The 26,632-nt window shown below is 44.1% G+C and overlaps 1 protein-coding gene across 1 annotated transcript in view; it reads left to right on the plus strand.

Moving 5' to 3' along the window:
• LOC149460530 (glutathione S-transferase 3-like) overlaps nt 1–25,263 on the plus strand; it is a 67,804-nt gene extending 42,541 nt beyond the window's left edge. The window contains exons 4-7 of the mRNA XM_089679512.1: nt 14,923–15,055; nt 21,650–21,791; nt 24,129–24,254; nt 24,996–25,263. Of these exons, the coding sequence (XP_089535638.1) occupies nt 14,923–15,055; nt 21,650–21,791; nt 24,129–24,254; nt 24,996–25,118 (524 nt within the window). The 3' untranslated portion in view covers nt 25,119–25,263. The remainder of the gene's footprint in view (nt 1–14,922; nt 15,056–21,649; nt 21,792–24,128; nt 24,255–24,995) is intronic.
• Nucleotides 25,264–26,632: the final 1,369 nt, after the last annotated feature.

Raw genomic sequence — 26,632 nt, forward strand, 5'->3', positions numbered from 1 at the left:
GTGCCAGTCTTTGATATCCCGCCAGTTGCCAGACCCGGGCGGTGGAACATTTTGCCCAGCTAGGACTGTTTGGAGCGTCCTGAGGCCACTCCTTGAGGGGGGGGTACTGTTAGGAATGGACTGGCCAGCAATGGTGGGACTCACCTGCCTTTTGATCTGCAGTACCAGGGCTGGCCAGCGGGTGCTCCCAGCAATCAGAGACTCAACCTTTCAGCCAGCTAACACCTGGAACAGATGATACTGGTGTATTTAAGGGATGGCCAGACTTGCAGACTCTGCCTTGGTGTTGTGTTTGTCCTGGGCCCTGTATCTGTCCTGCATCCTGTTTCTGTTCCTTTGCTGACTTCTCCTGCTCTGATCCTGGCTTGTGACCCTGACCATCCCTCTGTCTGACCCTCTGTACTACGCTGCTTGCTACCTGTTCTGATCCCTGGCTTGTGACCCGGACCATCCCTCTGCCTGACCCTCTGTACTATGCTGCTTGCTACCTGCTGAACCTGGCCTGTGACCCCGACCATTCTCCGCTTGCTCCCCCTGTACCTACCTGCCCAATTGATATTGACCCGGCCTGCCTGACGACGCTTGCTTGTATATACTGTTATTTGTGGGTGGTTTGGTTTGGTTTGTTTGCACCGTATTATGTTTTAGTATTGCACTGCGTTTATGTTTGTACTGTTAGTGTTAATAAATTATATTGTTTATAACATATCTGAGGTCTGCGTTTCCCTGCTTCAGTCACACACCTCTGGTCATACCTGGGAGCCCTGACAGCGGCCAATGGCAGTGCAGGGCGCAATATTTAAAGATGCCCTGCACTGTCATAAATCGCCGCAAGGTCTGATCTGATACCTGTGTTTCCTGTGATTGTGACCCGGATTGTTTGACGTTCTGTCTGCTCCTGCCCTGACCCGGATTATCTGACTACGCTGCCTTCCCCTGTGATTGACCCGGATTGTCCCTGACTACGCTGCCTTCTCCTGTCCCGACCCCCGGCTTGTTTGACCATTCTGCGGACTGACCCCGGTAACTGACCCAGCGTGCGACCTGACCACTCTCTGCCTACTGTCTCAGTACCACGCCATTTCCCACGGTGACAACCGCCGGTTTATCCTGCCAGGTCCTGCCGGCCTCCTCACATCTGACTCTACTCTGTCCTACCTCTATCCACGGAGGCTCCCTCTGCCACGGGTGGTATTGCTCGGAGGTCGTGACCTGGTCCCGGTTCTGCTCCAAGTCCATCCCCACCATCAGGGGCCCTGGTGAAAACGCAGACCGGGACTTAGACCCCACGCTCCGGGTGATTCCGCCTAGTGGGCTGCCAGAGGTGCCACCTGGCGGATCCGTAACAGTACCTTGCGGCCATGACAGTCAGGAAGAGGCCTGGCCTCCCTGGAGGATATCTGCCAGCATATGGCGACCCTAACCCAAGCGGTCCAGACTTTTCATACCCGATGCTCCCACCTTGAGGACCGCATGGAGACGTTAGTCACCCTTACATCCCCGGCACAGAGCTCGAGTCCCGCAGCTTCTCCTGGGGAATCACCTGCTACCCCAGCTCACGGAGCAGGGGCCGCACCCCCTACTCCTGAACCCCGCGTTCCCTTACCAGAACGCTTCCGTGGAGACCGAAGCCGCTTCAGGGCTTTCCGGAATGCGTGCATCCTGTTCTTCGACCTGCAGCACGTTCACCACCGAGACCGTCAAGGTGGGGTTTATAGTCTCTCTCCTTCAGGATGAGCCCCAGGATTGGGCTCATCGCCTGATGGAGAATCACGACCCCCATCTTGATTCCGTGACTGAATTTTTTAGAGCCATGGCCATACTATATGACGACCCTCAGCGAGCTGCTTCCGCAGAGTCCACCTTGTACTCTCTGCGGCAGGGTCGCCGGGCAGCCGAGGAGTACGCGTCTGAATTCAGACGCTGGATGGGGGACACCCGATGGAACAATGCGGCATTATGTCACCAATTTCGCATCGGGCTATCTGAGTCACTCAAAGACGAGTTAGCACGGGTAGGCCTACCTGACTCCCTAGAGAAGCTAATCGAGCTGGCCATACAAATTGACCGCAGATTGAGAGAACGCCGGCTTGAACGAAGCAACCAGGGTCAAAGGGCGGCTTGGGTACCATCAAGGGGATTATTCCCGCCCACAGGAAGCACTACCCGGAGTTCGGAACCTGAGGACACCTCCGAACCCATGCAACTGGGACTGGCTTGGTCCACATTATCGGCCGAAGAACGTCAGAGGAGACTATCACAGAACCTCTGTCTGTACTGCGGGGAAGCTGGCCACCGGGTGCGCTCCTGTCCTACGAAAAAATGTAAGTCCACTTCTAGTTTTTTTCCGTTATCTGCGGAAAGGGGTGATCAGTCAAGTTATCTGGCCATACCGGTGTCTTTACAGCTCCCAGGAAGAACCTTGACGGTGACAGCTATCATAGATTCGGGGGCATGTAGCTGCTTTATTGATCTCACGTTTGCTCACCAGCAAGGTATCCCACTCCAGACCAAGGAAAGGGGGCTGAACATCTTCCTGGCGGATGGGTCTAGCTTAAAATCGGGAGTGGTGAATCAGGAGACACCCCCTATTTTCGCCTCAATGGCTGATCATCACCAGGAATTCCTCCGTCTGGACGCCATCGCGTCCCCCCTTTTCCCGGTCATTCTGGGGCTTCCTTGGCTGCGAGCCCATAACCCCCAGATTGACTGGGAGAAGGGAACCGTGCAGTTTCAGTCCACATACTGTCTGAAAAGTTGCCACGTCTCAGGGCCCGTGGTCCCCCAATTACTCCTATGCATGGATGGGGATACAGATCTGTCCCAGGTTATTCCCCCGGCCTACCACGACTTTCTGGACGTGTTTAGTAAGCAAGGGGCAGACACACTTCCCCCACACCGATCTTACGACTGTCCCATAGACCTCCTGCCCGGATCCGAAATTTCGTTCGGCCGTATTTTCCCTTTATCAGAGCTCGAGTCAGGAGTTTTGAGGGAATACATAGACGAAAACCTTCAGAAGGGGTTTATTCGCCCTTCTACGTCCCCAGCCGGAGCCGGGCTATTCTTTGTAGAGAAGAAGGACAAGACACTGCGGCCCTGTATAGACTACCGCGACCTGAATAGGATCACGGTGAAAAACCGCTACCCGTTACCCCTGGTTCCCGAGCTCCTCCAGAGGTTAAGGTCCGCAATGGTTTTTACTAAGCTAGACTTACGGGGGGCCTACAATCTAGTTCGTATCAGGGAAGGTGATGAATGGAAGACGGCCTTCCGTACGCGATATGGACACTTTGAATACCTAGTCATGCCGTTCGGGCTCTGTAACGCTCCGGCCACCTTCCAACATTTTATAAACAACGTGTTTCGTGATTTCCTTGATATCTTCATGGTTGTCTATTTGGACGACATCTTAATCTTCTCGCCCTCTCTGGAGGCTCATCGAAATCACGTGATGCGGGTGTTGGAACGTTTGCGCCAACACAGGCTATACGCCAAAGCAGACAAATGCTGTTTTGAACAGCATAAGATCACATTCCTGGGATTGGTTCTCTCCCCCGCGGGGGTCGCGATGGACCCCCGGAAAGTCTCGGCAATCCTGGATTGGCCGATACCCACCGATAAGAAGGGCGTGCAGCGTTTTATCGGTTTTGCAAACTTTTATCGAAAATTTATCAAGAACTTCTCCGGACTGGTCTCCCCAATCACGCAACTGACTAAACAGGGGATCCGCTTTAAGTGGTCTACCGAAGCACAAACTGCTTTTGAAGTTCTCAAGAAACTTTTTACCTCTGCTCCGATACTCAGTCATCCCGATTCTTCTCTCCCATACGTGTTGGAAGTGGACGCCTCAGAAAACGCGGTAGGAGCGGTCCTGTCTCAAAGGAACGGCACCAAGGAGCTGCTACATCCTGTAGCGTTCTTCTCCAGGAAATTGACACCTGCCGAGCGAAACTACGACATCGGAGATCGGGAGCTCCTGGCCATAAAGACCGCCCTGGAAGAATGGCGGTACTTGCTGGAAGGAGCTACACACCCCATCCTTATATATACCGATCACAAAAACCTGGAGTATTTGAGGACAGCCAGACGACTGAAGCCACGCCAGGCGAGATGGGCTCTTTTCTTTTCCCGGTTTACCTTCCACATAACTTATCGACCTGGCTCTAAGAACACTAAGCCGGACGCGCTGTCCCGCATGTTTGAGGACCCCGACGATACACCAAGACCTGACACGATCCTACCATCCGGAAATTTCCTCGTCCTACAGACGGAACTCCGCTCCAAACTTCTTGACGCTTCCATGGGACTACCAGCGCCGCCTGGGACACCTCTCCTGAACCGTGAAGGGTTATTGTGGAAGGAGGGTCGGATCGTAGTACCCGAAGGAGTCCGAACCATGGTCCTGGGCCACTGCCACGACCTTCCAATGGCGGGCCATTTCGGAGTTACGAAGACCCTGGAACTTCTGCAGCGCTCATTCTGGTGGCCGAACATGGTCAAGGACTGCGAGCGCTACGTTCAGACTTGTCCTACCTGCCAGAGGAATAAACCCTCCAGAAGCAAGGCCTGGGGATTGTTGCGCCCGTTGCCAATTCCAAAGAGGGCCTGGCAAATGATAGCCATGGACTTTATTGTCGAACTCCCACCGTCTCAAGGCCACACTGCCATATTTGTGATTGTCGATCGCTTCTCTAAGATGGCCCATTTCGTACCCCTGGAAAAGACCCCATCCGCGCCGGAAACTGCACGAATATTTATCAAGGAAATAGTTAGACTACATGGAGTTCCCGAGGATATAGTATCAGATCGGGGAGCCCAGTTCACTTCAAGGTTCTGGAAGGCCTTGTGCGAAGCATTGGGAATCAAGTTGTCACTCTCGTCCGCCTACCATCCCCAGACCAATGGGCGAACAGAGAGGACCAACCAAGTATTAGAGCAATACCTCCGATGCTACACGTCCTACCTACAGGACGACTGGTTGACGCTGTTACCGTCAGCGGAGTTTGCCTACAACAACTCGAACCACTCCGCTACGGGGCAATCCCCATTCTTCACCAATTACGGTTACCATACAACATTTCTTCCCGATCTCATGCCAGAGAGCTCAGTACCAGCATCTCAGGACATCCTAAATTTCCTTTCGACCAATAACAAAACAGTTCAGGAGGCCATCACGAAAGCCCAGGAGGACAGCAAGAAGGCTTTTGACAGGAGGAGAAGGGGGGAACTGGCACTTCAACCTGGAGACCGGGTTTGGCTGGCCACTGCCAACTTGAAGATGCAGTGTCCATCAAGGAAATTGGGTCCGAAATTTGTTGGCCTGTTCCAAGTCAAGCGAGTCATCAACGAGGTAGCTTACGAACTCGAACTGCCGGAGTCTTTCAGGATTCACCCGGTGTTTCATGTGTCTCTTCTGGAACCGGCCGCATCGGACCCTTTCCCGGATCGGGAATCCAGGCCTCCTGAGGCAGTCACCATAGGTGAACAAGAAGAGTACGAGGTAGAAACGATTCTCGGTTGCCGTAGGAGGGGAGGCCAGACGCAGTTTTTGATAAAATGGAAGGGTTATGGTCCTGAGGAAAACTCTTGGGAACCCATCCAGAATGTTCACGCTCCCAGGCTCATCCGGGAGTTCTTTCGTGGCCACCCGCGGTGGAGAAATCAGTGGGGCTCCCGGAGGGTGCCCGTAGGGGGGGGGGCAATGTCAGGGTCCGCCGCGGCTCCGTCCCCGGCGCATGCGCAATAGCGGCGGCTCACGCCGGGACACAGGCACCAGATCCCGGCGGGCCGCGGCTGACAGGAGGCCGCGCATGCGCAGTAGGAGCCGCGGGCGCGCCTCGGGCGACCAATGACAGCCCGGGGGCGCGTCCTGGGCGGCCAATGGCAGTGCAGGGCGCGATATTTAAAGATGCCCTGCACTGTCATAAATCGCCGCAAGGTCTGATCTGATACCTGTGTTTCCTGTGATTGTGACCCGGATTGTTTGACGTTCTGCCTGCTCCTGCCCTGACCCGGATTATCTGACTACGCTGCCTTCCCCTGTGATTGACCCGGATTGTCCCTGACTACGCTGCCTTCTCCTGTCCCGACCCCCGGCTTGTTTGACCATTCTGCGGACTGACCCCGGTAACTGACCCAGCGTGCGACCTGACCACTCTCTGCCTACTGTCTCAGTACCACGCCATTTCCCACGGTGACAACCGCCGGTTTATCCTGCCAGGTCCTGCCGCCCTCCTCACATCTGACTCTACTCTGTCCTACCTCTATCCACGGAGGCTCCCTCTGCCACGGGTGGTATTGCTCGGAGGTCGTGACCTGGTCCCGGTTCTGCTCCAAGTCCATCCCCACCATCAGGGGCCCTGGTGAAAACGCAGACCGGGACTTAGACCCCACGCTCCGGGTGATTCCGCCTAGTGGGCTGCCAGAGGTGCCACCTGGCGGATCCGTAACAGATACATACATACACTGTATATTGCCAAAAGTATTGGGACGCCTCCTTTACACACACACGAACGTTAATGACATCCCAGTCTTAGTCCGTAGGGTTCAATATTGAGTTGTCCCACCCTTTGCAGCTATAACAGCTTCAACTCTTCTGGGAAGGCCGTCCACAAGAATCAGGAGAGTGTCTATGTTTGACCATTCTTCCAGAAGCACATTTGTGAGGTCAGGCACTGATGTCGGACAAGAAGGCCTGGCTCACAGTCTCCACACTAATTCATCCCAAAGGTGTTCTATCAGGCAGGGGCGTATTTGCCACAAAGCAAACAAGGCATTTTCCTAGGGTGGCACTTTTCAGTGGGGCGGCGCACTGGCGCCGCCGCCCCCCCTTTCCCACAGAAGGGACACTTACGTCATGCTAGAGATGTACTGCATGGGTATTCAATACAGGAATTTCAATTATGGCTCCCACGCCGGAAGTGAGTAAGTCACGTGTCTTGTGACGCAACGCGTCGGTACGCGAGGAGGCATTTCCGGGTGCGCGGTGACGTCACTTCCGGCGTGGGAGCCATATTTGAATTTCCTGTATTGAATACCCATGCAGTACATCTCTAGCATGAGGTAGAATAGCAGTGTCAAAGGCATAGGAACATGTGAGTGGGCAATTTTATTGTTTACATACCCCATTAAAAATTGGTTTTACACTATGGAGGCTTTGTGTTTACATATGGTCCAGAGAGGAGATTGCTGACAGGGCTGTGTATGGAAGGATTGGAGTACGCGGCAGTGGACTTGGCAACTATCCTGGTACCATTCAGAGGGGTTTACACTCAGAGCGAGCTGACCCTGTAGGGTCGATATAAGTAGGTTAGGGGGCACTTTGGCCACTAAGGATTTGCACGGAGTGAACACATATCAGCACTTGCATGAGCACTAAGATTGGACATTTTATATACATTTTCTCTCTTTTTTTTTTTTTTTGTGTGGATTTATTATATTGATATTATTAATGGTTTATATGAGTGGTTTTCAGGAGTGTCAGGACACTGGTCACATGTACATTACTTATTCCCGCAAGGGAAGTCACGTGTTGCACTGTTTATGTTGTACCCACTGTTTGCACTGGGGTTTTTTTTTTGTATTTTTTTGTATTTATTTGTGGTATATATTTATCTTTAGCGCTGCACTGTTTTACAGTCAGGTCCATAAATATTGGGACATCGACACAATTCTAACATTTTTGGCTCTATACACCACCACAATGGATTTGAAATTAACAAGATGTGCTTTAACTGCAGACTGTCAGCTTTAATTTGAGGGTATTTACATCCAAATCAGGTGAACGGTGTAGGAATTACAACAGTTTGCATATGTGCCTCCCACTTGTTAAGGGACCAAAAGTAATGGGACAGAATAATAATCATAAATCAAACTTTCACTTTTTAATACTTGGTTGCAGATCCTTTGCAGTCAATTACAGCCTGAAATCTGGAACGCATAGACATCACCAGATGCTGGGTTTCATCCCTGGTGATGCTCTGCCAGGCCTCTACTGCAACTGTCTGCAGTTCCTGCTTGTTCTTGGGGCATTTTCTCTTCAGTTTTGTCTTCAGCAAGTGAAATGCATGCTCAATCGGATTCAGGTCAGGTGATTGACTTGGCCATTGCATAACATTCCACATTTTTCCCTTAAACTCTTTGGTTGCTTTTGCAGTATGCTTTGGGTCATTGTCCATCTGCACTGTGAAGCGGCGTCCAATGAGTTCTGAAGCATTTGGCTGAATATGAGCAGATAATATTCCCGAAACACTTCAGAATTCATCCTGCTGCTTTTGTCAGCAGTCACATCATCAATAAATACAAGAGAACCAGTTCCATTGGCAGCCATACATGCCCACGCCATGACACTACCACCACCATGCTTCACTGATGAGGTGGTATGCTTAGGATCATGAGCAGTTCCTTTCCTTCTCCAAATTCTTCTCTTCCCATCACTCTGGTACAAGTTGATCTTGGTCTCATCTGTCCATAGGATGTTGTTCCAGAACTGTGAAGGCTTTTTTAGATGTCGTTTGGCAAACTCTAATCTGGCCTTCCTGTTTTTGAGGCTCACCAATGGTTTCTATCTTGTGGTGAACCCTCTGTATTCACTCTGGTGAAGTCTTCTCTTGATTGTTGACTTTGACACACATACACCTACCTCCTGGAGAGTGTTCTTGATCTGGCCAACTGTTGTGAAGGGTGTTTTCTTCACCAGGGAAAGAAATCTTAGGTCATCCACCACAGTTGTTTTCCGTGGTCTTCCGGGTCTTTTGGTGTTGCTGAGCTCACCGGTGCGTTCCTTCTTTTTAAGAATGTTCCAAACAGTTGTTTTGGCCACGCCTAATGTTTTTGCTATCTCTCTGATGGGTTTGTTTTGTTTTTTCAGCCTAATGATGGCTTGCTTCACTGATAGTGACAGCTCTTTGGATCTCATCTTGAGAGTTAACAGCAACAGATTCCAAATGCAAATAGCACACTTGAAATGAACTCTGGACCTTTTATCTGCTCATTGTAATTGGGATAATGAGGGAATAACACACACCTGGCCATGGAACAGCTGAGAAGCCAATTGTCCCATTACTTTTGGTCCCTTAACAAGTGGGAGGCACATATGCAAACTGTTGTAATTCCTACACTGTTCACCTGATTTGGATGTAAATACCCTCAAATTAAAGCTGACAGTATGCAGTTAAAGCACATCTTGTTCGTTTCATTTCAAATCCATTGTGGTGGTGTATAGAGCCAAAAATGTTAGAATTGTGTCGATGTCCCAATATTTATGGACCTGACTGTATATTTAGTCACTTCACTCTTTGGTAAAGAGGTTAGTGCCAGCAGCTTGAGAGTTAGGACCCCCTTTTGAGCGCAGGAGGATTTTCTGTCATCTCTATGCACTGTTGTTGTGCTAATCTGAAGGCCACATTAAAGTTTGAAGGTCTTTAGCTAATGACTCTGCAGACAGTTGGGAATGTCTGCGCACTGTGCACTTCAGCATGCGTTGAGCCCACTGTGTCATTCTACAATAAAGAATCTCTCAGTTCAGATCTACTTTAAGCCCCCAGTCACATCAAATCCGATTTTGAAATCGTGCGACTTACAGTGAAGATGCACAATTTCACAATCGGGTGACCTGCCGATTTCAGTTGCGATTTGCAAGACATCTGACACAGATGTCTATGCAAATCGCAACAAAAGTAGTACATGCACTACTTTAGAAATCGGTGCGGCTCTGAACAAAGTCGGAACCGCACCGATATGACCGCTCTAATAGTGGACAATAGGGTGCAACTTGGCATACAATTTGCAAGTCGTCTGGCATGCAAATTGCATTCCAAGTCGCATTCTATGTGACCAGGGTGTAAATCAAACACAGAATTGTACAAGACTTGCAGCATTCAAGCTATTCAGGACTTACTGGTATACTGTTTAATTACAGAGGTTAATACAAATGCTGTTTTGTCTGTGCCAAAGTGCCTGCAGCAGTTATATACTTTATCATTACAAAAGCAATAGTGCAGATGAATGCGTGTTCAGTTGGCAGAACACACCCATCCTTCCAGCTATTGCCACAACACTGTCTAAAACAAAAATTAAAAATAAAAACAATTCTATTCTATATACACACACACATATACACACACCACAACTAGCAGTCTAGGAGTTACTGTGTTTACTGAATAGCATTAGAAGCTTACTGAATATTTTCAATTGTTGAATAAAGGAGTCACTAGCCAGAAACAAATATGCGGATAAAGACTTTATTTTGAATTTAAATTGATACTAAGGCTAGGTGCACATATGTGTGGGTGGTGCCACTGCGGATCCGCCCGAAAATCCATGCAGCTGCACCACCCGTACAGAAGAATGCGGTCCTGCGGGCGGGTGCCATTAGTTCTTATGGCATGCTGCCCGCACTGGAAAACGCAACCATACTGGGAACTGAGGTTCCTGTGCGGACTGCGTTTTCAGAAGAAGTACAGGGACTTCTTCCCTGCATGTTACGGGGCAAGGGAGTCCATTCAAATGAATGGGCTCTCGTGCCTGCGCAAAACGTGGCCCGCACGGCCGCATATATGTGTACCAGAGGTTAAGCTTCTTTTTTTCATTTAAATAACAAACATGTTATAGTTATCTTCTCTGTGTAATGGTTTTGCACAAAGCAGTCCCAATCCTCCTCTTCGCTGGGTCCCCTGCCAGAAGTACCACATTAGATCTTACTTCTCTTGGGCCTTTTTATGGAAGGGGGCAGACCTGGGTGATTAATATGCTGAAAGTTCAGAGCACTTCATTCAGTTGGCTCTGAGTTCAGTCTTTTAGGTTGAATGATGCTGGGTAGAGATGAGCGAATCGAACCAGGCGAAGCGGAATTCGATACGAATTTCAGGAAAAATTTGATTCGCGTCGAATCAGAATATTTGCCTACTTCGGGTGCGCGAATCGGATTTTTCCCGATCAGCCGGCAAAAGTGTCCCTGCAGAGAGCTCCGCTATTTCTGACAGTTCTCTGACAGTTCCTTCACATGTACAGCGGTTGAAACATTGTATCTATTTGTTTCCATTTTGGATACAGATGTTTTTATTCGGAAACAGATGTTTCAACCGCTGTACATGTGAAGGAGCTGTCAGAGAACTGTCAGAAATAGAGGAACTCTGCAGATACACTTTTTGCTGGTTTGGAATTATTCTTATTTTCATCCTACTTCTTCTTCTTCTTCTTCTTCTTCCTCTTCATCCTCATCCTCATCCTCTTCTTCTTCTTCTGAGGATGAGGATGAAGAAGAAGAAGAAGAAGAAGAAGTAGGATGAAAATAAGAATAATTCCAAGCCGGCAAAAAGTGTATCTGCAGAGCTCCTCTATTCTGCAGATACACTTAGAGGAGCTCTGCAGATACACTTTTTGCCGGCTTGGAATTAATCTTATTTTCATCCTACTTCTTCTTCTTCTTCTTCATCTTCTTCTTCTTCTGAGGATGAGGATGAGGATGAAGAAGTAGGATGAAAATAAGATTAATTCCAAGCCGGCAAAAAGTGTATCTGCAGAGCTCCTCTAAGTGTATCTGCAGAATAGAGGAGCTCTGCAGATACACTTTTTGCCGGCTTGGAATTATTCTTATTTTCATCCTACTTCTTCTTCTTCCTCTTCATCCTCATCCTCATCTTCTTCTTCTTCTGAGGATGAGGATGAAGAAGAAGTAGGGTGAAGATAAGAATAATTCCAAGCCGGCAAAAAGTGTATCTGCAGAGCTCCTCTATTCTGCAGATACACTTAGAGGAGCTCTGCAGATACACTTTTTGCCGGCTTGGAATTATTCTTATTTTCATCCTACTTCTTCTTCTTCTTCATCCTCATCCTCAGAAGAAGAGGATGAGGATGAAGAAGAAGAAGAAGTAGGATGAAAATAAGAATAATTCCAAGCCGGCAAAAAGTGTATCTGCAGAGCTCCTCTAAGTGTATCTGCAGAATAGAGGAACTCTGCAGATACACTTTTTGCCAGTTTGGAATTATTCTTATTTTCATCCTACTTCTTCTTCTTCTTCTTCTTCCTCTTCATCCTCATCCCCATCCTCTTCTTCTTCTTCTGAGGATGAGGATGAAGAAGAAGAAGAAGAAGAAGTAGGATGAAAATAAGAATAATTCCAAGCCGGCAAAAAGTGTATCTGCAGAGCTCCGCTAAGTGTATCTGCAGAGCTCCGCTATTTCTGACAGTTCTGTGACATTCACTCCATACAGCGGTTGAAACATTGTATCTATTTGTTTCCATTTATGGAAACAAATAGATACAATGTTTCAACCGCTGTATGGAGTGAATGTTGTTGAAACCGCTGTATGGAGTGAATGTCACAGAACTGTCAGAAATAGGCTATTTCTGACAGTTCTGTGACATTCACTCCATACAGCGGTTTCAACCACTGTATGGAGTGAATGTCACAGAACTGTCAGAAATAGGCTATTTCTGACAGTTCTGTGACATTCACTCCATACAGCGGTTGAAACATTGTATCTATTTGTTTCCATAAATGGAACCATTTATGGAAACAAATAGATACAATGTTTCAACCGCTGTATGGAGGGAATGTCACAGAACTGTCAGAAATAGCGGAGCTCTGCAGATACACTTAGCGGAGCTCTGCAGATACACTTTTTGCCGGCTTGGAATTCTTCTTATTTTCATCCTACTTCTTCTTCTTTATCCTCATCCTCATCCTCAGAAGAAGAAGAAGAGGATGAGGATGAGGACGAAGAAGAAGAAGAAGTAGGATGAAAATAAGAAGAATTCCAAGCCGGCAAAAAGTGTATCTGCAGAGCTCCGCTAAGTGTATCTGCAGAGCTCCGCTAAGTGTATCTGCAGAGCTCCGCTAAGAAATAGCGGAGCTCTGCAGATACACTTTTTGCCGGCTTGGAATTCTCCTTCTTCTCATCCTTCTTCTTCTTCTCATCCTTCTTCTTCTTCTCATCCTTCTTCTTCTTCTCATCCTTCTCCTTCTTCTCATCCTTCTCCTTCTTCTCATCCTTCTCCTTCTTCTCATCCTTCTTCTTCTTCTCATCCTTCTTCTTCTTCTCATCCTTCTCCTTCTTCTCATCCTTCTTCTTCTCATCCTTCTCCTTCTTCTCATCCTTCTTCTTCTCATCCTTCTCCTTTTTCTCATCCTTCTTCTCATCCTTCTCCTTCTTCTCATCCTTCTCCTTCTTCTCATCCTTCTCCTTCTCCTTCTTCTCATCCTTCTCCTTCTCCTTCTTCTCATCCTTCTCCTTCTTCTCATCCTTCTCCTTCTCCTTCTTCTCATCCTTCTCCTTCTCCTTCTTCTCATCCTTCTCCTTCTCCTTCTTCTCATCCTTCTCCTTCTCCTTCTTCTCATCCTTCTCCTTCTCCTTCTTCTCATCCTTCTCCTTCTCCTTCTTCTCATCCTTCTCCTTCTCCTTCTTCTTATCCTTCTTCTCATCCTTCTCCTTCTTCTCATCCTTCTCCTTCTTCTCATCCTTCTCCTTCTTCTCATCCTTCTTCTCATCCTTCTCCTTCTTCTCATCCTTCTCCTTCTTCTCATCCTTCTCCTTCTTCTCATTCTTCTCCTTCTCCTTCTTCTCATCCTTCTCCTTCTTCTCATCCTTCTTCTCATCCTTCTTCTCATCCTTCTCCTTCTTCTCATCCTTCTCCTTCTTCTCCTTCTTCTCCTTCTCCTTCTTCTCATCCTTCTCCTTCTTCTCACCCTTCTTCTCATCCTTCTCCTTCTTCTCATCCTTCTTCTCATCCTTCTCCTTCTTCTCATCCTTCTTCTCATCCTTCTTCTCATCCTTCTCCTTCTTCTCATCCTTCTCCTTCTCCTTCTTCTTCTTCTCATCCTTCTCCTTCTCCTTCTTCTCATCCTTCTCCTTCTCCTTCTTCTCATCCTTCTCCTTCTTCTCATCCTTCTCCTTCTCCTTCTTCTCATCCTTCTCCTTCTCCATCTTCTCATCCTTCTCCTTCTCCTTCTTCTCATCCTTCTCCTTCTTCTCATCCTTCTCCTTCTTCTCATCCTTCTCCTTCTCCTTCTTCTCATCCTTCTCCTTCTCCTTCTTCTCATCCTTCTCCTTCTTCTCATCCTTCTCCTTCTCCTTCTTCTCATCCTTCTCCTTCTCCTTCCTCATCTCCAAGGGCATTTAAATTAAAGGTACAGTGTTCTGCACTAATTTAAAGGCTCTTTGAAGCCTAGAAACCCTTTTTATAAGTTAACTTCGTAGCGAATTAATTCGCATCGAATCAAATTTCTTCCTGAAATTCGGCGAATCGGCCGAATCGAATTTTTGAATAATTCGCTCATCTCTAATGCTGGGTGTCATTCAGCATTGAAGACTGAGTACTTTTTTGGAGTTTATACTGTGTATATCAAATTTAGCTCAGGGTTTGGGTTTAAGCAAAGGCTAGTTTATGCTATAACGGTAGTTGACTGACTGTGTTTACTTCTGATTATTTATTTCAGGTACTTTTATAGTGCCGTCAATTTATGCAGTGCTTTACATAGAAATATTGTACATTCATATCAGTCCCTAACCCTCAAGTGGCATACAATCCAAGGTCCCTAACTCACATTCATACATACATGTACTAGAGCCAAATTAGACAGGAGCCAATTAACCTACCAATATGTCTTTGGAGTGTAGGAGGAAACCCATGCAGGTACAGGGAGAACATGTAAACTCCAGGCAGGTGGTGCCATGGTTGGGATTCAATCCAACGACCCTAGTACTGCCGGGCGGAAGTGCTAACCATTTAGCCACTGTACTGCCCTCTTCACTGACCAGTTGCTCTTGCATTGACCTTGGATCCCACCATAAAAAGCACGTACCATCCTAGAGGTTGATAGAAGCATGTTCCTTGTGAGATGCAGCAAAAATATCACATTGATTGACTTTGGCTTAGCTTGACTTTTATTTACTCAGCATTGTTCTTTTCTGCTCTAGGTGGAGATTTGTTGTATCAGCAAGTTCCAATGGTGGAAATGGATGGTTTAAAACTAGTACAATCAAAAGCCATCCTGAGCTACATAGCTGGAAAATACAACCTATATGGAAAGGACCTAAAAGAGAGACTATTGTAAGTATTCAATGAAAAAAGAGTACTTCTATAAATGTAAACAATGCTAAAAAGTATGGATCAAATTTAAGAAAGTGGTGCATTGAATGTAAATGTTTTTACAACCTTAAGTAACCAGTACAACTGTATCATATTATACTAGGATGTCATAGCCTGCTACACACAGGTTTTTTTTTTTTTTTTTTTCATTTTATAAGTTTAAGGCTCAATGCACCCCCTGAAGCATAAAAACATATGTAAACGGGAAAAACCATACATCATTTTGTGCTTTTAACACACGCTGCAATACATGATGATGTATTAAATGTAAACGTGTATCATAACGCACAGCACACATTTGCATGCATCATGACGTGTCTTAATGCATGCATTAACGTGTTTCTATTGATTTCCATGGAAAATTTGTCAAGCAAAAATGCATAGATTAATCCAGCCACAGCACAATTTCTGCATTCCAGATGCGATTCTGAATGTGTGTTTTTACATGCATTTGATGCATGTGTTTTTTTCCCCTCTTTCTTTTTTCTTTTTTTTTTTTTTCAGTTCAAGATATGTGCTTTTTACATGCAGTGTGTTTTCTACTTTTGTTGACTGCAGTGGAACGCTTCGCACTGGTGTGAACTAGGGCCTTTGGAATACATGGAAAACACTGTGCATGTATTTTTGATCCAGTATAAAAATGCATTGGACTACATCTGGTGTGAACTAGCTGTAAAGGGGACTGAATAAGTGTAAAAATATTTTCCTTTTAAAGTGGTTCTGAAGACATTAGTGGTTATAAAGCATATCTTCTGGTATCAGTTCCCCCTCTCCAAATACTTACCTGGCTCCTCTTTCGATTCAGTGCTGTGCCCAGAAGCAGCATTGCAGCTCTCTTTTCTCACAGGAACAGAGGCAGCAGCAGGAGCCCCTGGGTTTGGCTGCTGTCAATCGAATCCTGTGAGCAGAGAGAGGGGTTCTGGGCTGAGCCACGCTGTGTATCAGATGCACACAGCTCCACTCAGAAGCAGGTCTGCATGTGTGCTCCCATAGCAAGTGGCTTGCTATGGGGTGCACAAAGAAGAAGAGGAGCCAGGAGTGCCGGCGGGGGGGCCCAGAAAAGGAGGTTTGGAGCAGGTAAGTATACCCTGTTTATTATTTTAGAGGAAAAAAATATGAGCCTTTATAATCACTTAAAGCTGAACTCAAGGTTTGACCTTCTTTCCAACAAATCCCAATCTCCCCCCATACAATCAAAATGCGCAAACATTTTTAAACATCTGTACTGCTACCCCTGCAGGAGTGGCTTGGTAGATTGGGTTCTCTGTTCTTCTTCTGCCATGACTCAGAACAACCTCAGCCCCATTGACACACCAGGTTGAGCAAATAGATACTGCACTGTTTCTGTTAGCACAAATATAGACACCCTGCACACAATTAATGTTTGGTATCATTTTACCCCGGTACAAATCATTAGTAAGACCTCATCTGGAATATGCAGTTAAATTTTGGGCATCAATTCACAAAAAGAACATTGGGCAACTGGAGAAAGTACAGAGAAGGGCAACTAAACTGATAAGAGGCATGAGGAGCTCAGCTATGAGGAAAGATTAGAGGAACAGAATTTATTCTCTCTTGAGAAGAGGAGATTAAGGGGGGATATGATCAACATGTATAAATACATCAGTGGTTCATATAGTGAACTCAGTGTAGAGCTATTCACTCTGAGGTTATCAGAGGACAAGGGGGCACTCTTTATGTCTTGTGGAAAAAAAATTTAATCTCCAAACATGGAAAGGTTTCTTCACAGTAAGAGCTGTGAAAATGTGGAGTAGACTCCCTCAAGAGTTTGTTCTGGCCAGCTCAGTGAATTGCTTTAAAAAAGGCCTGGATTCCTTCTTGGATACACAGAATATAACTGGTTACTAACATTTATAGGTAATGTTGATCCAGGGAATATCCGATTGCCTCTCTAGGGATCAGGAAGTATTTTTTTTTCCCCTTCGGGAGTAAATTTGATCATGCTTTGCTGGTTTTTCTTGCCTTCCTCCTCTGGATCAACTGTGGGTATAGAATTATAACTTTTTTTGTCTATGGTTGAACTGGATGGACTTTTATCTTTTTTCAGTCAGACTAACTATGTAACTATGTATTAAAAAGAAAACATCAGACTGGTTAGTAGTAAATGAACCCAATATATTGTCACGAATTGCAGTAAATATCAGTATACACATAAATAAGTACAGAATTTAGTCACAGTTCACTAGAGAATATGTTCACTAGACTATAGCAGCATAAAGTGGAGTTCTATGCATTTAAATTAGTTGCTGGTAATTCACAAAATCAGCAATAAGTAATGGCATTAGAAAACAGTAACATCAATGATATTCAATATTGCAATAACGCCTCTGTAAACAATAGGCTATAACCACTTTAGAGTGCACTCTACAGGTGAAACTCAAAAAATTAGAATAGCGTGCAAAAGTTAATTTATTTCAGTAATGCAACTTAAAAGGTGAAACTAATATATGAAATAGACTCATTACATGCAAAGCAAGATAGTTCAAGCAGTGATTTGTCATAATTGTGATGATTATGGCTTACAGCTCATTAAAACCCCAAATCCACAATCTCAGAAAATTAGAATATTGTGATAAGGTGCAATATTCTAGGCTCAAAGTGTCCCACTCTAATCAGCTAATTAAGCCATAACACCTGCAAAGGGTTCCTGAGCCTTTAAATGGTCTCTCAGTCTGGTTCAGTAGGAATCCCAATCATGGGAAAGACTGCTGACCTGACAGTTGTGCAGAAAACCATCATTGACACCCTCCATAAGTGCTGTATCAAAGCACATTAATAGAAAGTTATGTGGAAGGGAAAAGCGTGGAAGAAAAAGATGCACAAGCAACAGGGATGACCGCAGCCTGGAGAGGATTGCCAGGAAAAGGCCATTCAAAAGTGTTGGGGACTTTCACAAGGAGTGGACTGAGGCTGGAGTCAGTGCATCAAGAGCCACCACACACAGATGGATTCTGGACATGGGCTTCAAATGTCGTATTCCTCTTGTCAAGCTGCTCCTGAACAACAAACAACGTCAGAAACGTCTTACCTGGGCCAAAGAAAAACAGACCTGGTCTGTTGCTCAGTGGTCCAAAGTCCTCTTTTCTGATGAGATCAACTCTTGCATCTCATTTGGAAACCAAGGACCCACAGTATGGAGAAAGAATGGAGAGGCACACACTGCAAGATGCTTGAAGTCCAGTGTGAAATTCCACAGTCTGTGTTGATTTGGGGAGCCATGTCATCTGCTGGTGTTGGTCCACTGTGCTTCATTAAGTCCAGGGTCAACTCAGCCGTCTACCAGGAGAATTTGGAGCACTTCATGCTTCCTTCCGCAGACGAGCTTTATGGGGATGCTGACTTCATTTTCCAGCAAGACTTGGAACCTTCCCACACTGCCAAAAGCACCAAACCCTGGTTCAATGACCGTGGGATTACTGTGCTTGATTGGCCAGCAAACTCGCCTGACCTGAACCCCATAGAGAATCTATGGGGCATTGCCAAGAGAAAGATGAGACATGAGACATGAGACCGCACAATGCAGAAGAGCTGAAGGCTGCTATTGAAGCATCCTGGTCTTCCATAACACCTCAGCAGTCCCACAGGCTGATAGCTTCCATGCCACGCTGCATTGAGGCAATAATTGCTTCAAAAGGGGCCCAAACCAAGTACTGAGCACATATGCATGCTTATACTTTTCAGAGGTCTGATATTATTCTATGTACAATCCTTGTTTTATTGATTGCATGTACTATTCTAATTTTCTGAGATTGTGGATTTGGGGTTTTCATGAGCTGTAAGCCATAATCATCACAATTATTACATGCAAAGCAAGATAGTTCAAGCCGTGATTTGTCATGAGTCTATTTCATATATTAGTTTCACCTTTTTTAAGTTGCATTATTGAAATAAATGAACTTTTGCACGATATTCTAATTTTTCGAGTTTCATCTGTATATGAATGGCAGTGATGACATTTAAAACTCCCTAAAGAGATACCTCTTACTATGGACAATAGGCAGAGTTTTTGTGAAGCAGCTATCTGAGTGAGTGGCTGTCTAGCCCTAGCTCTTCAGCCAGCAAACAATGGGGCCCATTCTTCATGGTGGTACACATCAGTGCCCACAAGTGCAGCCTATCAGTGCCCATCTGTGTAGCCTCATCAGTGCACGTCAGTGAAGGAGAAATATTACTTATTTTCAAAATTTTATAACAGAAATTTAGAAAAACTTCTTTTGTTTTTTTGTTTCAAAATTTGTGAGCTTTTTATATTTGTTTAGCAAAAAAAGAAAACAGTGCTGATCAAATGCCACAAAAAAAGAAAGCTCTATCTGTCTCAAAAAATGGTAAAAAATTTCATATGGGTACAGTATTGCATGACTGTGCAATTGTTATTCAAAGTGTGACAGCACTGAAAGCTAAAATTTGGCCTGGGCAGGAAGGGGGTAAAAGTGCCCGGTAGGCAAGTGGTTAAGAGAGGTACATGTTCAGAAATGTCTAAAACTCGGTAAACATGTTTATAATGAGAAATATTACTGTCATATTTTTTATGACTTAAGGGTATGTCTGTAATTGATAAGGGGAATTTTCCTGAAACATTGAGAATATGGCAATTCTGCAAAGTCATGGAGCAGGGCATGCTCTTGGCATGGACATTCAAGTGACTAATTAAATATTGCTCTGGGGTTGGATGGAAATTGTTTATGTAACTGATACTACTATTATTATTATTATTATTACCAAGGGTGTGCAATTGTGTGTGTTTTTTTTTTTTTTTTTTTCCTAATTGCAGTGTATCCACTTATGGACTGCCCCATGCACTTTTACAGTGGCAGGTCGGCCACTCTGCACTGAATCTGCACTGAATCACATACATGTACTGTATATGATCCAGCATTTCTGGGTAGGGGGTGCACGAATACATGCCTGCCCTTCCATCTGTGCTGTCATTCGGTACAGCACAAGTCGGTCAGCAGGTTCCGGCCAATGATTTATGGCTTGGCACTATTGATTGGTTTAGGTAATGACACTACAGAGCCCTATGTTTACTAACTACACAGGGCTCTGTGCACAAAGCAGCAATGTGGATCGTTCGTCTTCCTGCAAAGCAGGGAGAAAAAATACCCACATTTCTTTGAAAGAGCAGAACACATTACACATTGTTAACCCTTCTGATTGCCTCTAGATGTTAACCCCTTCCCAGCCCGTGTCATTAGTACAGTGACCGTGCATAGTATTATTACTGGTCACGGTTTTAGTGTCACTCAGTTCCCACCCAGTGTAAGAATGCCTGTCGCACTATCATAGTCCCACTATAAGTTGCTGATCACCGCCATTACTAGTATTAAATAAATAAATAATATGTACCATCATTTGTAGATGCTATAACGTTTACACAATTCAATCAATATACACTTATTGGGATTTTTTTTTTAGCAAAGTTGTGGCAGAATACATGTTGGTCTAAATTTTATGAAGAAATGTTTATTTATTTTATTAGATATGTTTTATCGCAGAAAGTAAAACATTTTCAGTCTTTTTTTTTTCATTTCTATCATAACATTTAAAAAATACAGCGATCAAATTCCACCAAATGAAAGCTCTAGTTGTGTGAAAAAAATAATTTCAATTTCATTTGGGTACAGTGTTGCATGACAGCGCAATAGCCAGTTAAAGTAGCGTACTGCCAAATAGCAAAAAAAATCCCTGGTCATGAAGGGGGTAAAACCTTCCTGCGCTTAAGTAGGCATAGACACGCTATATGATCATGGGCGGGTCGGCAATTGTTTTGCTTGTGAGCTGCCACCCCCCCCCCCCCCCCCCCACATGCATGTTGAATAAAATTCTTATCTGATTCAAAGCTGCTCAGTCTGTTACTGTTTGCTTGGGAAGAATCCCTGCTAATATATCTGACTTCTCATTCTGTAAAGGCTAGTTCTCTCGTTGTCATATTGACTTTTTGCCTTTAATAGACTGTTAGGATGCATTCACAATTGAACGACTTGCAGCTTGAAGCGCCAAAAACACTCAAGCGTAAAAAAATCAGTTCTCTACTAAGCCTGTTCATGCAATCAGGAGTGAATAGGTACCATAGAGAACAATTGATTTCTTAAGTTTGAGCATTTTTAGAGCTCCGTGCTTTGAGTTCAAGCTACAATCCGCTCATGTGTGAATTCAGCCGTATGCCCACCTTGCCTGTGCTCCCTTGCTGCTGCTTCCTCTGTCATTGTCGGCAACCAGGGGAAGTGGTGGTGTAACTCCCTTGGTCACATGATAGTGATTCAGCCCAGCAAATGGCTACTAAAAAAAAGCACTATCAGAGGGAAGGAGGTTGCATGCTCCCCCTTACTTGGAAGCACCAGTGCATCTGGCAACAAAGAATAGCAGCTATTGGTAAGTATAAAGGGGTCAGCGGGGGTCATTTTCAGAGACACTGTCACTTTTCCCTTCATATGCAAAGCAACATTGCCTATGATTCAGTATTGTGCAAGTCTGTACTTAGAGAGGGGTCCATTGGTGTAAGAGATAATTACTGTGCCTTTTCTTATGTTCCAGCATTGATATGTACACTGAAGGAATCACAGACCTCATGGGATTGATTATACCATCATTCTTTATGGCTGAAGTTGAACAGAAGAAACAAAGGGATCTTGTTAAACAAAGATCTATGAACAGATATTTTCCAGTTTATGAAAAGGTATGATATTTTTTTTCTTTTAACAATGGTTTACATTAACATACGTAGACGTGGAGGTTTACCCTGTCCATAATGTATATGAATCAAAATAAAACCTGTCCTCATCACTACACACTGCCTATACCCTCTAAACTGTTAAATGCTCCCATCTGTTAACATACCGAACACAGCACTTCATGAAAATGTCATTAATTCTGCAACATATACATTTTTAACAAATCATATGTGGTTTTAATTTTTTTTTTCCACCCATTTAGTAGGGGAGTACTGGCATTCTTAGGCCAGTTTTGGCATCTTGTCGAAATGTATGTTATAGTATAACTAACGTCAAACCTTTTTTAGTTTTGTGCAGTACAGTTGAGACGTATTAGAACACCTATTATGTTTTTATTGCTGTCTGTGTCCCAGTTAGATTTACCCTCTCTTTTATCAAGAGAGCCCCAAAATTTGAGTTGCCCCCATAAAAGTAATAGAGGGGACATTTTCCAATAAGGACACTAGTATTGTTGACATGGTGATGATTCTCATTGAATTCTCCTAATTTGCGGGAAATATCCTCACTACCTGTTTTGGCTGTGAGACAGTCAGTCAAGGGAAATCTCCCCAATGGCACACAGATGGCAAACAAAAATAAACTGACAGGGGATATAACCTTCCCTTACTCTATCCAAAATGGGAAAAAAGCTTTCCTTATAGTTCTACTATAAATTTGTCTTTTGTGCGTTGATTTTTTTTTCCTGTGAATATGCATGCTGATATTCCCCATTCACATAATGCAGAAGTATTGCCAGATAATCACCCATCTAATGTTAGGGCATATCCCAATTATTGGATGCAACATTTCACCTTCAACTGATATTGTGTTGCTTTTGGAATGATTGGCTGTGTGTCCTTGCTAGGGATGCTCCCTTTATTTCCTGTTTATTTCATGGATTTCAGACAGAACAGAGAGCATGGGGAAATCTCCAAAATCATGACTAAACCAAAGCTATTAGTAGAGAAGGATAAGAACCTTTTGTGAGGTGTGGATTTTTTTTGCGATCCCACTTTTTGTTTGGGAAAACTTTTAAAGTCATGACCAAAACACTAAAACAATGCTATTAGTACAAGAGGATAAGAAATGCTTTAAAGTGTGGATTTTTTTGTTTAGGTGATGATGTAGGGTTAGAGGGAAAATCTCAGCAGTCTCATAAAACATGAGCCTGACATAAAGTAAATACATTTGTTTGTAAGTCCCCATCCTGGAGAGTGGGAGACTTTAATGTCATGCCCTAGAAGGCCTTATGTAAAATAACATGGTAAGTAATTACACATAGATTTCAATACACAGTTGTGTTCTCTGAGAACTTCTGGACTACACAATCAGCTCATGCCCCAAGCTACATCCAGCAATGCCCATTGGACTCTATGATCAGTGGCATCTGACACAAGCCCAGTCTCTGAAGACACAGAACAGTTTTTACCCATTGGTTTCCCTTCATTTTATTCCTCTTCCCTTCTTTTCCAAATGTGAAAGGCAAATTGTCCTCTTTGGTAACTACTTCTCTTTGGCTGCCAAAACACCTTGATTCTTGTTCAGCTTTTATCCCCCAACTAGCTCTCATTTCTCACAGCATAAACTCTATATTGGTACAGCTGGATATGATGAATGCACACACTTTGAAATTTCAACGTAGTACACAGCATCTTTGGGTCATATACCCAGCTGCAAAACAAAAAAATTTAAATTGGAACTAAACCCTCCTATCTTTTACAGTCAAGGAAATTGCCATCTTAGCCTCTGTTTGATCTGCATTGCCATGGTGCTGCACATGTGATCAGCTATGACACCAGCCATTTGTTGGCTTGACAGTCCAGTTGCGAGCATAAGCAAATGTGACAATTATCCTTCACGCCATGCTTTGAACGTAACTGTTTTGAGAAACCGTTAAATCCATGGGTTTAGCTCCACTTCAAGATAACTTACTTGGTTGATTGATCTCTGATCATGTAGCAGTCCTTTCCAAAAACAGTCTCTTAGGCATCCTCATAGGAATTTCTGTACACAGACCCTGCCCTGGGTTCACCTTCTTTAGAACAGGGAAAAACTGCTGACCTCATGGCAGGTCAGGGGATATACAGCGCACAGAGAACAATGTTATTTTAATGACTGCCTTCAACACCTAAACTGGTGCCCCTTTTCCATGATTGCAAGGTGTCTTCTAATAATAGAACAGGAACTTGGTTGCTATACGATCAGAGGAATGGTGCCAAGGTTTGTAAGCACTCCTTACATAGCAATCTCTGTGGTTACATTTTACATTTTTTTTGTGTAGCTAATCTGTTTTGCTTGTTTAGGCTTTGGAAAACCAGGAATATTTAGTTGGAAGACAATTTAGTATAGCTGATGTGCAGCTCCTGGAAGTCAGTTTAGCAGTCGAAGAGCTACATGCTGATATCCTGCAGAACTTCCCTAATTTACAGGTAAACAAATTACATACTTTATGTCTAAGTTGTGCCATTTTTATTCAAAGTACAGGTGTACCTTTTTATGAAAAGCTCTGTAAATTCTCCTCCCCACTTAGCTATTATAAAAGAATTCAAACCTCATACTCAGTACTGTCCTCTACACTGCCCAGCTCTCTGCTTCACCAGGCACTCTTTACTTTCCTCCAGCATCTGTGCCCCAGTACTTAGGTATGACTATAGGCTCTAGAGAGAGGAATAAAAGTGTCCAACTTGGCTCTTCTGTTCATCTTTATAGAACATGTAGTCATACCTGCACACTGCAGCACAGTAGCTTGGAGAAAATTGAATATAAAAACTACCTATAGAAGGCAATATACAGTGGGACCCCACTGCATCTGAGGTCTAATTTTAACTATAAGGGAGAATGGGGAATTATAGTGGGACACATCGTGTGCTGAATCATTTTGCAATGGATTGATCGAAAATGTTCAGCTGACAGGAAACCTGCATTTTGCCAATAACACCATTCCATAATGGTGGTTTTCCATTATTTGTTCTATATATAATACATGAACATCACAGATAAATCTCAGCTATGCACTATGTTTCCAGTGGTCTTCAAAGAATTTCAGGATATTAACCTTTGCGTTTTTACAAGACTTATATCTTCTTTATGTCATAAACATGTTATATTGAAACATTTTATTTATTTGAGGGATGGGTTTTAATATACTGTTGTATTTGCTTCTTCCATAGGCTTTCAAAGCAAGAATATCTTCAATCCCAACAATTGAGAAATTTTTGGCACCAGGAAGTAAAAGAAAGCCTATTGCTGATGCAACATATGTAAACACTGTAAAGAAAATTCTTTTCATCTGATGTGAACAAGAAATATCAACACCTGTGTTTAAAAAAAATGCAATGATCAATATGCATATTTTTGAACTTATACTAAAGTGTGCAGTTCATATTTGTTGCAGCTTATATTTCAGAGTTTTTCATTAAAGACTGTATGGAAATTCTATCTAATTTTTTTTTTTTTTTTTTGTAAAGAAGCTGTTCCTAGTTGGGTGCATGTATGGGGTGTGGAGCTGAGAAGGGTTGGGAGTGCAAAAAAAGGGGGGAATGAAGAAAGGGGGAATAAACAACATGGGCAGTGGTCAAGTCCTTGCTTAGAGACCCAGGAGGCTGTAATTAGTTCCATTTGGAAGACAGTATACCAAGGGTACCAGATTGCCATATACTTTTCCATTGTGTCATTTAGTCTTACCTCAGTGTTTTTAAATGCAGCATAACCTGCATAACTCTAGCCTGTACCCCCGCTTCAGCTAATGTTTGTGTAGTTGCGGTGAGAACATGTACTAATAAATTAAGTCTTAAATAGACCTGGAGGTTTAACAGTGAAGCACCACTCTGGGTGTCTGGGGCATTGATTGACTCATAAGCTTAGTAAGGAGTGATAAGATGTTAGTCCAGAATAGTTGGACCACTGGACAAGACCACCGCTATATTGAAGAGGGAGCTTTATGCAACATGCTTGTCAACATTAGGGAGTTCATTGGCATAGTGTAAATTGACTCTCCTTTGTCTTGCCATTCCCCTTTGTGCATGAACAAGGACTGTTTTGAAAGTTTTTGTGTTCAGATAGAATGTGCACTCTATACCAACTGGATCATTCCTGAAAGGGTTTTTACGCATACAAAACTATGCTGAACTCTATCCAGTCATAAAAGAGTGCACAAAATGGGCTCTTCCTGTGGTTGACCCTGTCATTGCAGTCTAAAACAAACATCTCACAGTACCTATTGAAGATGTTCCATCTTTTAAAGATTCTGACAAATAAATTCAGGTGCTCTTAAAAGCTCTTTTTAACCTAGTGAGACCAGCCCTGCAACCAGCTCTTACTGCAATTTCTGTATGTTAAACTGCAGCTAACTGGACTAGGACAATTAATAACCAACATGACTATGTATTTTGGGGTTGTGCTATTGCAGATCAATTACAACAACTGCCTTCTGCTTTTCTTTTCTGTGTAGATGCCTTGCAACACATCATTAGACAAATATCCATAATGGCTCTAACCTTCATTCATATGCCCGGAGTCTTTTGGCTAAAGGCTTGGACAGCAGCAGCTGCCTGTAAAAGGCAACTCACACATAGAATTTCAAGGAAGACATTTGTTTTTGCTAATGCACTTGAACCAATTCATAAAAGAGGAAAATTTTACTTCCTCAAAGGAAAGTGACAAAACCCCCTTCATCAGGAGCCCCTAACTGCTCTAAATGCAGAGCACCTCCACACTCAAACTAGGCTTCAAATTCAAAACCTTTTGGCACAATGAAGGGGCACCCTCATTCTTAATAGTGGGGGGACGCTTGTTGAAGTTTGTATCT

This window comes from Staurois parvus, unplaced genomic scaffold, assembly GCF_062004578.1.
Source record: "Staurois parvus isolate SC_StPar_1 unplaced genomic scaffold, SC_StPar_1.0 ptg000226l, whole genome shotgun sequence".
NCBI classification, from domain to species: domain Eukaryota; kingdom Metazoa; phylum Chordata; class Amphibia; order Anura; family Ranidae; genus Staurois; species Staurois parvus.